Raw genomic sequence first — 17158 nt, 5'->3', positions numbered from 1 at the left:
TAATATTTTAAGAAGTGTATTCGTTAAATGTTTTCACATTGAACAAAGTTGAAATCGAATACTTTCAAATCGAAGCAAAATTGAAATTGAATACTTTTAAATTGAACAGATTAAAAATTGAATATCTTTAAATCGAACAAAATTGAAATTAAATACCTCTAAATTTAACAAAATTAAAATTGAATACTTCTAAACCAAAATGAAATTGTCGTTACCGACACTTTCTTGATCCAAAAGAGAAACCTATCCCCACTTGCTTTATGATATGCACAATTTGACAACAACAGTTCCACTAGAGAGACCCAATGTCAGTAAAGTCAAATAGCAAAGAGAGTTGGGAAACACTGTCAGGCAAATCGATGGCGTTGAGAAGCCTATGTGAGACTTTCCACGGGAACGCATTTCTTTTATTTAGTTATCCTTATTATGATAATGATTAACACATTAAAGCCTGATAAGAGGCGCCAGTTACGTGATAATGACGTTGTATATATCTGATTGCAGGCTGCTATGGTGCCGGATGCGGTTACCCTGGAGCACCTGCGCACAGTAGCGTCAGGTTCACGGGAACAGGTGCCCAGGACGTCATAGACGAAGAAGATGCTCTTCTTAAGGACACGATGCTCCTCGAGGGTACCGTGGCTACGTACTCCTGCGAGCGAGGCTTCGAGCTCCTTGGACCAGCACGAAGACAGTGTCAGGCTGATGGTTCCTGGTTACCGGAAGGAGTACCCTTTTGTGGTAAGTTTACTTGTCCTTTTTTTAAACGTGACTCACAACAGTGTCATCTTATATCTCCGTGGAAACTATTTTTCCTAATAAAATAATGTATAAATAAGTGTTTTTCTTGATCGAGTTTCGAAAGTAATTAAGAAGTCGTATGATAGTTACAGTATAAATGACGTGCATCTTTTGATAATTAACTCTTATTTAGTACCTGCCAATATTATAATTCTTTTCAAAATTCTTCCAAGGAGTGGAAAATATTTGACAATACCAAAAGATCAAATTTGGAGATGACGACACGAGTTGGAGACAAAGACACGAAAGAAAATCATTTTTATTGCTTCTGATTATGATTATGATTATTATCGATATATACTATTATATACTACATACATCATGCTACTATTATATATATTATTGATTATGATTATTAAAGATAATCATTTTAATCATTTTTCATTTAATCCTTTGTGCCAGGAGCTACTTAAAGATCACTTTTCTAAAATGTTTATTGTTACTCTTTGTACGTAACATTGGCTCATACTTTTTCGTTCATATCTCAGATTATGTATCATATTTTGATTTCCATTTTCATACTATTTGCTGAAATTTGCATTACGTGTTCGCTCTTGTGTTCGAGAGGCCACGTTACTTCACCTTTGATTTTTGTAGTCTTTATCCTAATTAGATGGTTTATAAACCCATTTAGTCTTAATCTCATAGCGTAGATGAAGAAAATACTCCTAATCTCTTAGAGACATTTATTCTCAATCATGAATTGTATATTATTGTAAGGTTTAACGTTACAACTATTTCGTTTTAGTGATATTGAGGGAAAATTCAATATTCATCAAGTTTTATATAAACATTAATAAAAATAGAAATAGGTAACTGCGTACACTACAAAATATTCAGAATCAAGCTACATTTCAAAAAAATAAAAATCCATTACTCTTCTTATATAACGTTACACATATTACACACGTATTACATATAACGTTACACATTGTAATATCCGTGAATTTTTAATTTATTATTCAATGAAAAATGATTAATTTCTCAAAATAATAAACGTCACATAGATAAAATTTACAATTATAGAACATTTCATGTGTGATATAAAAAATCAAACTTATTCGTCACACAAAGTTTTAATTCTTCTTAATTTCAAATATGTCAGTTTGCACTTTCTTACTTAATAATTACATTGTTCTGAATAAAATTGCGTTAAATTTGTTAATTCAATGACGTTCATCCAGCCTCCAAATTAATTGAGTTCAGTCGCACAAAAAATATTCTTTTTATTCCAACAAAAGAAGAATCAGAACCGAAGAGGTCGTATCGTGTACAGTTAATTGAATATTCTAGTTGACTTGAGAAATTTGCGAGACTTGTAAAAAACGCTGGCTAGTTTGCATTCGCGGTGCGACAGAAAATAATATGTGGAGGAGTCATCGTGCACGTATGTAACGAGAAGGTAAATACGTTTGCGGATGTGGGCTTAAGAGAAAGTTCGACCGTTCCGCGGAAACTTATGCGCACTTCCGGTCACGCCTTTACGAAGAGTTTTAATAACGCTGAAATCATCATTTTAAGAAATAGGATGCTATTTAGCTTTGGTTCGAAGTGAAGGATTTTCCATAAGGAGTTTTATGATTCTGTTTTTAATAGCAGTGTAATGGTGGTCGACATTTAACGGTGTCATCTGTCATCGTTAATTTGTAATTATATTTACATTAATTTAAAATTAGAAAATTGGTTATACTCCATGTAATTTGTGTTTTATTAAATAATAATATTCTAAAGCCCCTATTGGTGATCTCTTTACAAACAATAGGAAAAATATGAATATAGATGTGTGATTTATTTAATCTTATTTCTGAAGATTGATAAACATACTAACAATCAATTTGTTCAGAAGATTCGTTTAAATAATTCTTTATAGTCGAAAAATAAACAATTGAAGCAGTCAAATCAATAGAAACATATTGTTTCACATTATGTATTACTTTCAGTAATATTGTGATACTTTTCGATATGTAAATTACTTCGTGTCTTGTAATTAGGCCCACTGTTCTGCTTTGATGCTACATATTATTAGGCGTGAACGAGCAATTTCATGCTATTTTGTGACCAACAAAATTAGTATTAACCGTTACAGAGGCGTGTTTAAATTGGAGGAAGACAAATTCTACAAGGACACGTAATTATTCGAATGGAAGTGTTCCTATCGTGGAGCATTCAAATAACGGAGGTTTGAATAAAGAAACTTTTATTGTGAATATGAAATAAGGTCGGCCTTATTTTTTACGGTTCTTCTAATCATTTTTTCTGATTTTGCAAATTAATTTTTTACGATAATACTCTTGCAATAATAAATAAATTATATTTACTCTAATGTAATATATATTGAAAGTAATGTATAATAAGTTCATAATACAAAGAAACAGAAATACATTCATTAAATATATTTATATTTAGATATTAAATATATTCTTGCTTCTTTTTACTATGGAATTATTATATTTCTTATCATTAATATTAATTACTTTCAATATATTCAATTCAATTAATTCAATTAATTCATTCAAGCAAACATTGAAAACATATTAAAAATGAAGAAGATGTAGAACAAATTGTAGAGTCCTTGAGTTCTCTAAATTATTGACACCTGGACAAAAGAGACACCTTGATTACGTGTATTTTCAATTTAATGTAGTTTCAGTTGAACAAATTTTAATTTAACAAAATTCAGTCTTGTATATCAACAGTCTCCTTAAATGCACAAGTTTCTCTACGATAAATGGAGAGTAACATGATCAACCTTTTTTTATTATTACCGTTGTTGTTGTAAAACTGTTACCATCATATTCCTGACATTTTTCTGATTAAAATGAGACCAAACACGACGTAATTCGCAACATATTTACATACATATTGTCTCAGCGAAATAATCCCGATGTTGGTCGCCATTTTCGCATGCCGCTCCGTCCTCTTCTTCGTTCGCTGTCCTTTTCTACGCTCGAAGTTTGTTGGCAAAATATTAGATTAGAAGATACAGTAACGACTGAAGGAGGCATGCAAAATCGGAGACCCAAAACATTGCACTCGAGGTTTTTATGTGTTTACACTTGACTCGTGTCGAGCGTCGAACGTAGAAAAGGACAGATAGTGAAAGGAGAAAGAGGTCCGAGAAAAAAAAAACACTCGACAGAAGCGTATCAATCGGTGAAGATCATATTACATCGGTGGTCTGGGCTACTCGGGCAAAACTACAGGCAAAAGAAATATGAATGGGCTGGCAACGGGGGGTGGGTATCTGAGAGACATACATAGTGTCTCAGCCTAAGTGACACAGAGCTCTAACTCCAAAACTATCGGCCGAATGCAACATTTCAAATATGGAAATTGCATGGTAAAATGGATCTCATGTTTCAGCGAGAAGGAATTTTTGTTAACTTTATTATTTAACGAGATATGATGGTCAAGTTTCGTTTTTCGAATGGAACTATATATTTTTTTTTTTATACCATGCGATAGTGCTTTTCAAGACGAATTCATTAAGCTTTAATGTATTTACCCGATTTTTATTAGTTTTCAAGCTATAACGCTTCAAAGTTTGCTCATTTTCAAGAAGAAAACTCGGTTTGGTCCCATTGATGCAGTAAGCACCAAGCGGTTCTTGAAATCGATACGGAAGGTCTCGTTTGGGATTCTAGGCCCAACGAAGGAAAATGGGAAGAATCCCAATATTCTGGGATATAAATAATAGCGAGGGAAATACGTAGTAGAAATATTCTTGTAACGTTTGCTAATGGATATAGTCTTTTTACAATTAATTTCCAACGTGTATGTCGGCAATCGATATTGAATTGAAACGTCTCGATAGATCGTTGTGAGAAGTCGAGTTAGTTAAATCGAGAAAGAAGGGAAGAAGCGAAGTGGACGGAGGCGAGAAGAAAACAAGAGATATAAGAAAACGTAAAATCGAGAAGGGCATTTTGGTATAAGCGAATTATTTGTATTTAATCAATCTTTATGAAATATAATTACGAAATATAAACAAATTATCGGTATTCGATTACTATTTACGAATTGTACATACCACTCGAATTGAAAAATATGTTTTAAATGCAACTTCACGTCCATGTTTGCTAGGAATTTTATACTGCTACTGCAGATATTATATTTAGAATTTAATTAAGAACGTGTATTCTATTAAATTTTGCGCCCTGAAACATGTCCCATGTTGGCGATCAGGTATGGTGGTTTATAATTAATTTACTAACATCAAAGGCTTGTAGACCCACTAAACAAGCGTGATCCTGTTCAGTCAACAATGTATTTGACAATGTATGTGAACTGCAAGTCGTTGCTTGTTTACGCACTGTATTGATTTATATTGTCTCAACTTTAAATCCAAGTGTATATACACACATGTATTTTTTATTTTTGATCACCCTCTTCTTTTGAAATAAAAAGTAACTTCTTTGTTTATAACAGAAATCATAGGTAACAGATGAGATTGAAATCTACGTTAATTAATGTTGTATTAGGGGGACCAGAAAGTAATGTCGTTTCTTTTACATTAAATTCAAACAAATAAATTTATAATATGTTTTTATTTTTAATCAATTATATAATTGTCCTCGTTATCAATAACCTTCCGGCATCTAGTGTGCAAATGTTCAATACCTGATCGATAAAAATTGATTGGTACACGGTGAGCTGGTAAATAATAAACAAGTATTTGCATTCGCAGAAACGACATTACTTTCTGGTCCCCCTAATATTCAAGCTACCTTTAATTAAATTGAAAGCAAAAGTATTAAAATTTAATGATATATGTGTAGTTAAAAGATTAGCGCCTGTAGCTCGTATATTTTGATTTGCTTTTACATGCCAATTGTAACTTTAACTTTATGGAAGTGGAAACTTGAAAGAAACATTTTTGAAAAATCGAGGGAAAATTACGGGACATTCGAATGCAATCGACCAAGAATATACATATTATATTTAGATACATATTCAGGGGGGACCAATCTTTCTTATTTTTGATATTCCAGAATATATCCATCGAGTAACGAAAAATTGTACCGTACATACAGCTCGAAAGGAAAGTTTTTAGCGCCACTGGTTGAGTGGGAGCATGAAAACTATTCCGGAAGAAAAATGGGAAGAATCCCAAGGAAGGAAAATGGGAAGAATCCCAATATTCTGCGCCTAGAATCTGAAGCGAGACCTTCCGTATCGATTTCAAGAACCGCATGGTGCTTACTGCATCAATGGGACCGCCCCCAGGGCCGACCGAGATTTTTCCTTGATAATTAGCAAACTTTGAAGCGTTATAGCTTGAAAACTAATAAAAATCGGGTAAATACATTAAAGCTTAATGAATTCGTCTTGAAAAGCACTATCGCATGGTATAAAAAAAAATATATAGTTCCATTCGAAAAACGAAACTTGACCATCATATCTCGTTAAATAACAAAGTTAACAAAAATTCCTTCTCGCTGAAACATGAGGCCCATTTTACCATGCAATTTCCATATTTGAAATGTTGCATTCGGCCGATAGTTTTGGAGTTAGAGCTCTGTGTCACTTAAGCTGGGACACCCTGTATAAAAAAAAGTATCGTACACAAAAATTAATCGTGAGAATGAAATTGGAAGGGTGGCAGAATTAGGGTGATTTAAAGGAACAAACATAGATATTCATTCCAGCTCATACAAAATAAAAGTAAAGTAAAGTCAAAGAAAGGTAGTTCTTCCTAAAACACTTTGAGAAAAAATAAATCTGACATGGACCAAAAAGAACGAAGTGGTGAACCAATGTCAAGGAATGCGCATGACGTTGGGAAGGCCGCGGGCGTTCTTAGGAGGTAACAGGTTCAGAGTTGTTAACGGTGTTGTGCCCCCACTATCATCGGTATTTCTTCTACTGTCGTCTCCTCGGTCAAGGACACTTGGAATCGGGTCACTTGCCTCCCAAAATATTATAACGCCCAACGCAGATAACAGGCGCCAAGAATAAAGTTATCGTCACGCTCGAGAAATTCAAGTTGAACTCGAGGATTCGAAAGAATGTTGCACTTCTTTCTTCATTTTGAGCATATATAAAGCATTCATTCTTATTGTTGGGGTTAAAAAGGCTAATTTGTTCTCATCTAACGACTCAAGATAATTTAAAGATTCTATATTGCCTTACCTTTGTCTGTGTTTAAAAAATATTGGAAATCTTTACCGTGATTATATTCTTTGTGGAAGTTCGAAGGCACCCTGTGGCCTCTGTCGAGTGGAGCCGTTTGAAGTTGGTCCCCAATATTAAAAAAATAAAAATTTTCTTTTTTGCAAACGTTTACCCATCGTTTGTCCATCAATGTCCCGTTGGAATTTTCGTTTGCCCCTTTTTAGGTTAAAAATTATAAGCAATTCAATTTTGCAAACGTGTAGTTGGTCCCCCACCCCTAAAATTGAATTGCTTATAATTTTTAAACTAAAAAGGCGCAAACGAAAATTCCAACGAGGGATTGATGGGCAAACGATGGGTAAACGTTTGCAAAAAGAAAATTTCGAATCTTTTAATATTAGGGGGCCAACTTTATACGGCTGTCGAGTGGCGTCAAGAGTTGCCATCTTTAGTTTCTAACAATATAGTGACTCAAACGACCTCAAAGAGTTTTAAAAATTATTTTATGTCTTTCTTTATTTTTTAAACATTTCATATATTTATTTTCGTTGTTGGGTTAGAAATGTTAATTTGTTCTCATTCAAGGACTCAAAAAAATTCAAAATTTCTAAATATTATCTTACTTTTTCTTTCATTTCTAAAATATTTTGTATGTTTACTTTTACTATTGGGTCAGAGAGGCTACTTTGTTCTCATTCAACTATTCCAAAGAACACAAGAATTTTAGATATTGTCTTACTCCTTCTTTCATTTCTAAAATTTTTTTAATGGATATTTTTATTATCGAATTATAAAGGCTAATTTGTTTTCATTCAACTATTTAAAAGAACACAAGAATTCTAGATATTGTCTTACTCCTTCCTTCATTTCTAAAATATTTTCAACGTTTACTTTTATTATTGAATCAGAAAGGCTACTGTTTTCATTACACAGAATTAGAGAAACTCGTGTCAATAATACAATAGTAATTATCAAAATCATTCGATTTAGAATTTCAAATTAAGATTTAATTGAAATATTTAATTTCTAACTTATACTGACAATATATTTTCATTTTTATGCGATTCTTTTAACCATCTCTTAAAGTGTCGATTATTGGATGGTTTACCCTAGATAATAATTGTTTACCTACCATTAGTTACAAATAACGCAGAATCACGAAAAGAATATACTCAATAATTATTCCTCTCTCACACGAATTTTAGACAGAGCTAGAAAACAAAGTAAAGCACTCCAAGTGGTAGAGGAATGGTCAAATTAAGAATAATTAAGGCACTCCGAACTCGTTAATAAAAACAACTCGTTAGCTTCTCAAGTCATTCGAGCAAAACTTCTGTAAGCGATGGGAATGTACTTTTTTCGAAACGCAAAGAACAGAATCGATCATCGGTTGTTGTAAGTGGTTCAGTGAACCTGTAAGAAGGCTGTGAATTATAGAACGGTACTCGATCCTAAAAAGGAACGCCGCTAATCGTACACTTGCGTCACAGTTTTTGAATTTTATTTAGACACCTGTGACACTCGAAGGTGATTTCAAACAAGGAAGAAAATATTCTATGAATCTATTATATTAAGAATTTTGTTTCGATTAGTAGAGTTCTATCATAATGAAATTTCCAAGTCATGATGTCATAGAAGATTGAATTTTGACTTAATAAAAGGTTGAGGCCATTTATATCACTGTTCTGTGGTACAAAACTCTAAATTAGATGTTTTAATAAATCATTCCAATATATTCTCTATTAAATCAGATATTCTAATAAATTCTCTAATGAATTAGATATTCCAATAAATTATTCTAATAAATTCTCTAATAAATTAGATATTCGGTAAAACAAAATAACATCTAGTACACGATACCTATTTCATCTCTGATACTTGCTTCATTCTATACAAAATTGCCTGAAAACACGATCTTGCAATTATTTTCAACATTGTACTGCAATTCGCAACATATTTAATGAAATCTCATTTAATCTGCCTTATCACTAGGAAATTATATATTTTTTTGCATTTCCATTAACCATTTATATAATTTAAATTCTATATGAAAACAAGATGAAACTGCAAAGGAATTTTGTAATGTTCAAAATGTTTAAAACAGTAGATGTTATTCAATGCCCTAAATCTCTAACATTCTATACAAGTTAGACAGTTGCTAAACAAATATTTACATCAAATTCGCAATGTCTGTTTCGTCTAATATCTAGTATCATCCGCAAAAATGGTCAAAAATCATGATTTCGTAATTGTCTCCAGCTGCAATTGGTTACTTATTTAAAAGAGTCTTATTCGAATTGCTACGGTACAGCAAAACTGGTCCAAGAGACCGTAGTGGCGCTTCAAAATGTTTGGAAGTAGGTCGCTGTGGTACGAATTAGACGCACGATGTCGATACGCTTCGGCGACCACAGAAACTGTCTCTGCGCTCTTCGGAGCATTCTTCTAACCGAGATGCATATTCCAATCGTTCATGTATAGGTCTGATTAGGTACAACGTGCATTGAAATGAAATAAGTCGTTCAACGACTGAAATGCTGTTGGATAGGATACTACATCGAATTCTATCGTAATCTCTTCGTTGATCATCCATAAATTACCAACTGACAGACCAGTTGGAAAACTGAATGTATACAGGGTGAGACGCGTAAACTGTTACAAGCTGTATTCTCGGAAACTATTGATGATATCGACGAGCTTTTTTTTGTTTTTAATTTTATGATACGATATGTCTTTTCATGTGATATTTGAGGTCAATTGCTTATAAAATATGGCGAATGATATCATTCGCTGAAATAACTTTGATACGAGGTTCCAATACATTGAAATCAATAATCTCCGAATTAGTCGTCATTCTATTAAGGGTTCGAAGTGATACCCGCCGACTTTTATACATTTATTAACTTCCCGATTTATAGGGAACTTATTGTAATTTTTATTCTTTTAATAAAATTCGCGTGGTTTGTGCATCAATTAGTCAAACGATATCGTCAGATATTTCTGTGAATTTTATTAGAAAAATTAATAAATGCTTAGAAGTCGACGGGTATAACTTTGGACCCCTACTAGAAATACGACTAATTTGAAAATTACTGATTTTAATATATTAGAACCCCATATTAAAGTTATTTCAGCGAACGATATTTTACGTCATATTTCATAAACAATTGAGAATATGAAAGAATTGTTTAAATAACCATTGTTTGTTATTAAAAGCAGTATCCAAATAAAAAAGAATTTATATGGCATTCCATTTAAAAATATGGATCGTTGTGGCCTCTTGCCTCCCTAAGGAGTCATCCATATTATTAAGCATATAATAAATAAGCATATTATCCAATGCTTTAAATCTCTAATAGTCTATACAAGTTAGACAATTGCTAAACAAATATTTACATCAAATTCACAATGTCTGTTTCATGTATATCTAGTTTCATTCCCTTACATCACATGAGAGAGGCTATCGTCCCGTACAGTTAAAGAAAAAATGTATCGATATCACCAATAATTTCCAAGAAAACAGCTTGCGACAATTTAAGGCGGGTCACCCTGTATTAATGTGCAACGCGCCTCGTCGAAAGTAGATTCCGTTACAAACGCAGGACCTGGTCAATGTATTTACCGTTGCTAAAGTCCTTGTTGCAATCTGTGTCTCGGAAAAACGCATCAATTTTTCAAATTGTTCATAGCGCGCATATCTTTGCTTGTTAGGAGCGGCGTTCGTCGACTATGAAGTCTGAAGTGACCACTGAGCACTGACAGTCTCAACAGCGACACACTAACGTTGTGAGATGGAAAGTATTGCTTTATGCTGCAACCAACCAAAAGATTAAATACAAAATTTAATTTAAAAAAGAATTAATGAAAACTTCAATTCTGATATTAACTAGAAAATTCGTTATTCTTTATTGGACTCTTCAAGCACAAGTAACATTAATTGTCGCTAAATGGAAAATTGAAATTGTTCAAAGAAACGTGAAGTTTCATCTCTTATTTTCATCCTTATTTCATCCTTTATAATTTGTCTTTGAGAGGGTTTTTCAATGGTAATGTATCACGTACATCGATCAAAGAGTACATTCTAATTTTAGAAAATATATCTATAGTGTAACGTTTATAGTATTTGGAAGTTGAAAGTGCAATAATAATGCTAATAACTAGACTGCGGATCTTTATGCAAAATAAAATCTTCGCGAATGTGCCTACAAAAATTGAACCTAAGTAGAAATTTATTTTATTCTGAAAATATTATAACATGAACTTTACTTTCAATCTCTTTTAGATTCTTGCATATTGTTTGCATTTTGTAGATTCTTGCACATTCAAATTTTCTATAAATTCATAAAGATTCCCAGTCTACTAACAACATATACCAACGATATGATGCTAGTCGTTAGTACTACAATTTAGCTTTAAAAAACAATATTATATAAAATTATTTGATGACAGATCGTTATAAATTACTATTCCATACAATTAAATTATTGTTTATCAGTTGCTCGTTTCTCTCCAGCATAAATGCAAATTGGTAATGCATGCAATCAAAGCAACTTTCCCTAAATGGACTTCATACGTGCGTACGTCTGATTAAAATATTAGATGGTTAGCAACCACATGCATTTATGAGAGCGAATTATTAATCGAAAGTACCTCTTACCAAGCTAGCATGTGCCTTTGTGCTTTTGCATAATTACTTTATTTGTTTCTAAAGTATATATTCTAAATGAAAAAATGTATCCTATTAAATCAGTGTTTAATTAATATTACACATGGCATATAATCAATTATTTACATCTGAAATTATTGTTATCATATAATCAGACTGAATATTTATTTAAAGATTCATATTCAATTATAAATTACAGTTACATTATTTTGCAATTATTATATATTTTGTATTACTACAAAATTCAGTTATATGTTAATTTACATTATATTGGCAATTAAATATTTTATCGAATTTGGGAATGGTTAAAATTCAACTAGAGACATTTTTAATTTCCAAGAATAAACGTACCGCTTTCATATTGTTCAACCAACAGACCTGAACAGTCAATGAAGCAGCATATTTTTTATAGCCCTTGCCATAACCGGAAAGAAATGCTAATAATGTTTGTAAAAATTGGAGCGTAAAGACTTTTGAACTCAGCTCGCGCCGAAATTTTAATCAGATTTTGAACTGGTAGAATGAGTACCGTTTCAAAGTCATTCTATTCAATGAGATCTTTTAATAAAAAGAGAAAGGAGTTGGTAAGAAGCAGAAATAAGCTTAATTTTATTAGAAATTTGAAAAATTAAATGCATTTTTTAGTATTATGTTTCTAAAGTAGATTTAGAGATTATCATATTATTTATATCATAATGAGAATAATATCGTTCTCTAATAATAATTATTTTAACTAAAACAATTAATAGGAAAGGAGCACGATCATGTTGATATAAGAAACATATTTCGCAATCTTAATCAAGATTTTGCCTCGTCTTTTTTGCAACATATTAAATTTGTACATGATTTTATAACAATTACTTAACCAACCAAATTTCAGTGTTTTACAATATCGTCTCCATCTACATTCGATAATTATGAAATGAAAATAAAAATTAAATTGATAATTTCTCTGCATAAATATAAATAACAGAAAGTGTGTAATATGCTAATTTTACTTGACAGTACCGTTAATTAACTCTATCGATTTTAAGAGAAAATTCAGAGTAGAACGAAATAATAACGATAATCGTCGGCCGTTTATGTGACGAACGAAACGCCTGTAATTTTAAAAATTACATTCCTCCAGGAAATCACTGGTTACGATTAGTTTGTCGCGTCCCCGTTTTGTCGTCGTAAATAAACAAGCGGACGAATACACAATCACCGCACTAAATTGCTCTGTTAGCCTTCGAGTAGCAGTTTCTCGCAATTTTCTGCCAACCGCAAGAACAGATTGCCACTTACGCACTTGTGCGTGAACTTGACTTTTCGAAGGTAAACTTCTTTACCACATGCGAACAAGTGGACACGTAATCGCGCCTATACCGTAATTTCAACTGTCTCCGAAGACTAGAATAAAGTATGCGTTTCGTTTTAACCAGTCAGACAGCTCGGGTCGTTTTATTGGAATGCAATTTTTACTTCAATTTTAACACGGCTTACCGTTTGAAGGGGGGGATCCCCCTGTTCAGGACGCTAAAAATGGGGTACTTTTTTACGAATTTAAAACAAAAAAATGTATCAAGCAGATCTTTATGAAACTCACAAATTTATTGGATATTTGGTGATAACTAGGCTGTGGATCTTTATGCATTTATAGGAAATTTGAATGTGTAAGAAACTAAAAATGCAAACAATATGGAAGAATATAAAAAAGATTGAAAGTAATATTCATGTTGTGATATTTGCAGAATAAAATTAATTCCTATTTAGGTTCAATTTTTGTAGGCACTTTTGCCAAGATTTTATTTTGCATAAAGATCCGCAGTCTAGCGATAACAAATAATTTTTTTTCGATACAAAATTATACATGGAAAGCGATGAAAATGCAAATGAAATTGTGTATGTATATGGGTATGTTCGTAAACCCTTCGTTGCCGAAGTTACGAATTTACGAAGATTGTAGAGCCGTTGAAATATCTTAAATTAACAAAGTTGCATTGTTTTTTTACATTTTCCGCGGTGGCCACTCTACCTGAGACCTGGCTTATCTGAAATTCAAGGCACAAGCATTTTTGAATAACATATTTAATTATTTAAGTCTTATCATTAAACGGAACATTTTTTTGTTTTTTAGCCTGAGTTTTTTTTTAATTGCGAAAAATGAGTGTTCTTGAGGATTAAAAAATGTTGGGTGCAGATTTGGATCAATGCCATTCTGCGTAAAAGTATTTTTTTCAAAAATGCAGCTCCATAGCACTTAGACAATTTGATATATTATTAAAAAATGATTGTTTTTTTAATGTCTGAATATTTAATTCTAGTAATTTTAAACACTTTAAGAATTTGAAATGTACCCGAACATAGAGGGTGCATTCCAAATCCGACATAAATTATTTGCTCATGAAGACTACTGAACATTATATTTCTAAACTTTCTTTCTTTGAATCTCAGCCATTCCTTACACTATATTATTCATTGCTTTTAATTATGCGTCACATTTTCGCTCTTCTCTTACACTTTCTCCCAGTTTACTTGTTCGATCGACTAGTTAGAAAATAATTTTTCTCGAAAGCTTCGATTTCGTCCATAAGGCAAAGTCGTGTTCTCGGATCTATGGACTCTTGTTACACTCGGTAACTTTTACGCCAACTTTCACTTATTTTCCTTCAAATTTTACCATCCGTAAAAGTACTAATCACAGCCTTTAAACCCTTGCGTGGCGGGCAATAAAAGTTAAACGCTCGCATCCTCGAGTTATACTTTTTCAAATTCTTCTCCCTCGGTCGGATCATAAAATGGTATTAGCCATATTCACGATCTGCGTTAAAAGTAATTTAATCATTTCTATTCACGCGAGACAGTTATACTGATTACCGAGCAACGGATTAATTTTAATCAACTACGTAACACTAGACCTAATATCGTCGTTTTATAATTGCCATTCAATGACCACTACTCACACGATTATGTCGACTGGAATTTCTCGAATCATCCAATATTTTTACTAATTACTAGTAAAGTCTTCAGAGCATAAACTCTTAAAGATGTGCTCCCCAGTTTCAGATTTCTACAAACCCCATACAGAACGAATAATCAAATCTTATTAAACAATTTAATGCATTTTTAGAATAAAATGATACGATTATACTAAAACCTTTTTCATTTATACTACATAATTTTTACATAATTTATTTATATATATATAATACATTTAAACCGTATTAAACAAATTTGATGAATTTTTGGGATACAATTATCGATTAAATTATTTCAATGTCGTTCAGTTTTTAACTACATCATACTGAAACCATTTTCATCTGCTCGACGTAATTTCTATGTAGCCTATTTATATATACATTAAAAATAAAAAGGAATTATTAAAGATGAACCTCAAAGATGTTTTTTATTACTTTAACGTGTCTACTATAATACATAATATAATACTATATAACACATATAATACTATATAACACAATTATTTATATATAATACAAACTCTTAATAAAATCTCTTATTTTTTCAACGTATGTTAATAGCCTCCCAATTATTTTTCATGCGGGTGAAATAGTTACACTGATCATCAAGTAACGGATAATTATAAGCAACTACGCAACACTGTACCGAAATATTATAATTTTATGTTTCTCCATTCGATGTTCACAATTCACGCGATTATTTTACTTTGAATTTCTCGATTTACCTTATACTTTTACTAATTACTACGGGTATAATGTATTTTTACTAATCACTACGCACAATTATAATGTGTGCGTTATCAAAGCATTAAGTTCTCATAAAATGTATAGCATCGTAACAATTGCGAGGAGACTATCATCGTTTTAATAACACTTTCATGCTATGCGAGAATTTATGATTAATATTCTCCTCCTTCGGGTTCGCTTCCAGTATAGAAAATAAATTAGCATCACGCATACTGCGTGACCGCTAACTGGTTATACGACGCACTGAGGAAAAATTGTACTATTACTATCAGCCTATTATGGTTTAAGCGCTTGAACGCTTCTTTGCATGCAGATTAAGCACATTTGTATTCTAATCGGTAAAACGGTGAGCATGAATATTCGAGGAACGTGCAAATCAATACGCGCCGTGTATATACGTGTACGGCAGAACTTGGATTAATCGAAATGTTGATCTTAGAAAGGCTTGTTATCGGAAGTATTGACTTACCGTCGAAGACATCTTTCTGGCTTACTTTAATCGCCTTATCTGTCGGATGTCTACTTATGGGCTTTTTAACGCCAGTTTCTATATTCGGGAACCTGTTGATTGAGTTGTTGGTTATCTACTTATAGTGCTATAGATTTAGAAACAGATTTTCATATACCTGGCAGCAGTATGTACCAGTTAACGTCAGGCTAAATTAATGAAGAGTAAAGTAGACTCTTTCTAGATAGGCCAGTAGTTGAAGTATTATGATAAGCATAGTCGAACAAGTATGTTGTAAATGTCTCAAGTGTTGCTAGAATTGTCCAGCATTAATATTATAAATTATGAGATTACTCTATAAGACTCACAAATATGTCATTGAAAAATGATTACATAAATTGATATAGACTAATGTAGATGTTTTATATGTATTAATAATACTAATTTAGAATGACAGCAAGGCATATACGATACCATTTTCCAATTAAATATAAATGGTATGAAGTATATTAAATTCTTTCTTACTAAATTCTCTTTGAAACGGTGATTAGAAATTGTTCGAAGCTTGTCACGACAATACGTCTTTATAGGCCATTGTGCGGTCGCTTCCTGGAATGTAAAAGATTTTTCAAAGAAGCTTTAACACGTCGATCGCCACGATCTTAAATAAAAGTACACATGTGTACAATTAAACATGAAATATAATATCGTTTAAATGTCCACCATGGGCACACAAACAGGTGCGTTTTGTTATTTAAAAAAACGACCTTAAGATGGGAGCATTAAAATAACAGCTTGAAACTACATATATTACTTCAAATATTAACCCTTTGCACTCGAGGCCTTTTTTTCTGGTATCTGCCAGCAACTCGAGATGTTTCTATTGCTATGAATTCTAAGCTATCTAGATTTGAGAATAAGGTCACTTTTACCTCGCCGATAATCATTTCATTGACACTACGAACTCCTAAGAAATGAAACCTAAAGAAACATTAGGTATTGTAGAATCGGGGTTGTCTGAAAAAGAAATTGCATTTGGCGCTGTTAACTTTATCAGTTTATCAGTTCTGTATCTATCTACATATTTATATATAAAATAAACATGTGTTTCTATAATGAAGTATAGTTTCGTCCAACTTACACATGGTACTCCTTAATTTAAATTAACTTCTGAAACTCAAATTGCATGAAGGGGTTACATCGCAGTAATGACTTCAAAATAGACGCATTTTTCGAGAATTTTTCTCGAACAAACATTGCCAGTAAATCAATCTATTGCTTATTATAGCTAATAATAAGTTCATCGTCAAAATGTGCACTTACAGTTCAACTTGGTTGACAGCAGAACAAGACAAATATCCATCGATTTGATATGAGTAAAGACGTTTCTTATACACAAAACTCCCAACATCGCAATTCTTT

General features: G+C 32.2%; 1 protein-coding gene across 2 annotated transcripts in view; it reads left to right on the top strand.

Annotated features, from left to right (window-relative positions):
- The window catches only part of LOC128873794 (uncharacterized), an 80788-nt gene that overhangs the window by 22101 nt on the left and 41529 nt on the right, over positions 1 to 17158 (top strand). For both annotated transcript variants that reach the window (XR_008456486.1, XM_054117648.1), the window contains exon 2: positions 505 to 741. Coding sequence is in view for 1 of the 2 variants with exons in the window: in XM_054117648.1 (XP_053973623.1) it covers positions 505 to 741 (237 nt within the window). In the remaining variant the exon portion in view is untranslated. The remainder of the gene's footprint in view (positions 1 to 504; positions 742 to 17158) is intronic.

This window comes from Hylaeus volcanicus, chromosome 3 (assembly GCF_026283585.1).
Source record: "Hylaeus volcanicus isolate JK05 chromosome 3, UHH_iyHylVolc1.0_haploid, whole genome shotgun sequence".
Taxonomy (NCBI): Eukaryota; Metazoa; Arthropoda; class Insecta; order Hymenoptera; family Colletidae; genus Hylaeus; species Hylaeus volcanicus.
This window is presented reverse-complemented; position numbering and strand designations above follow the sequence as displayed.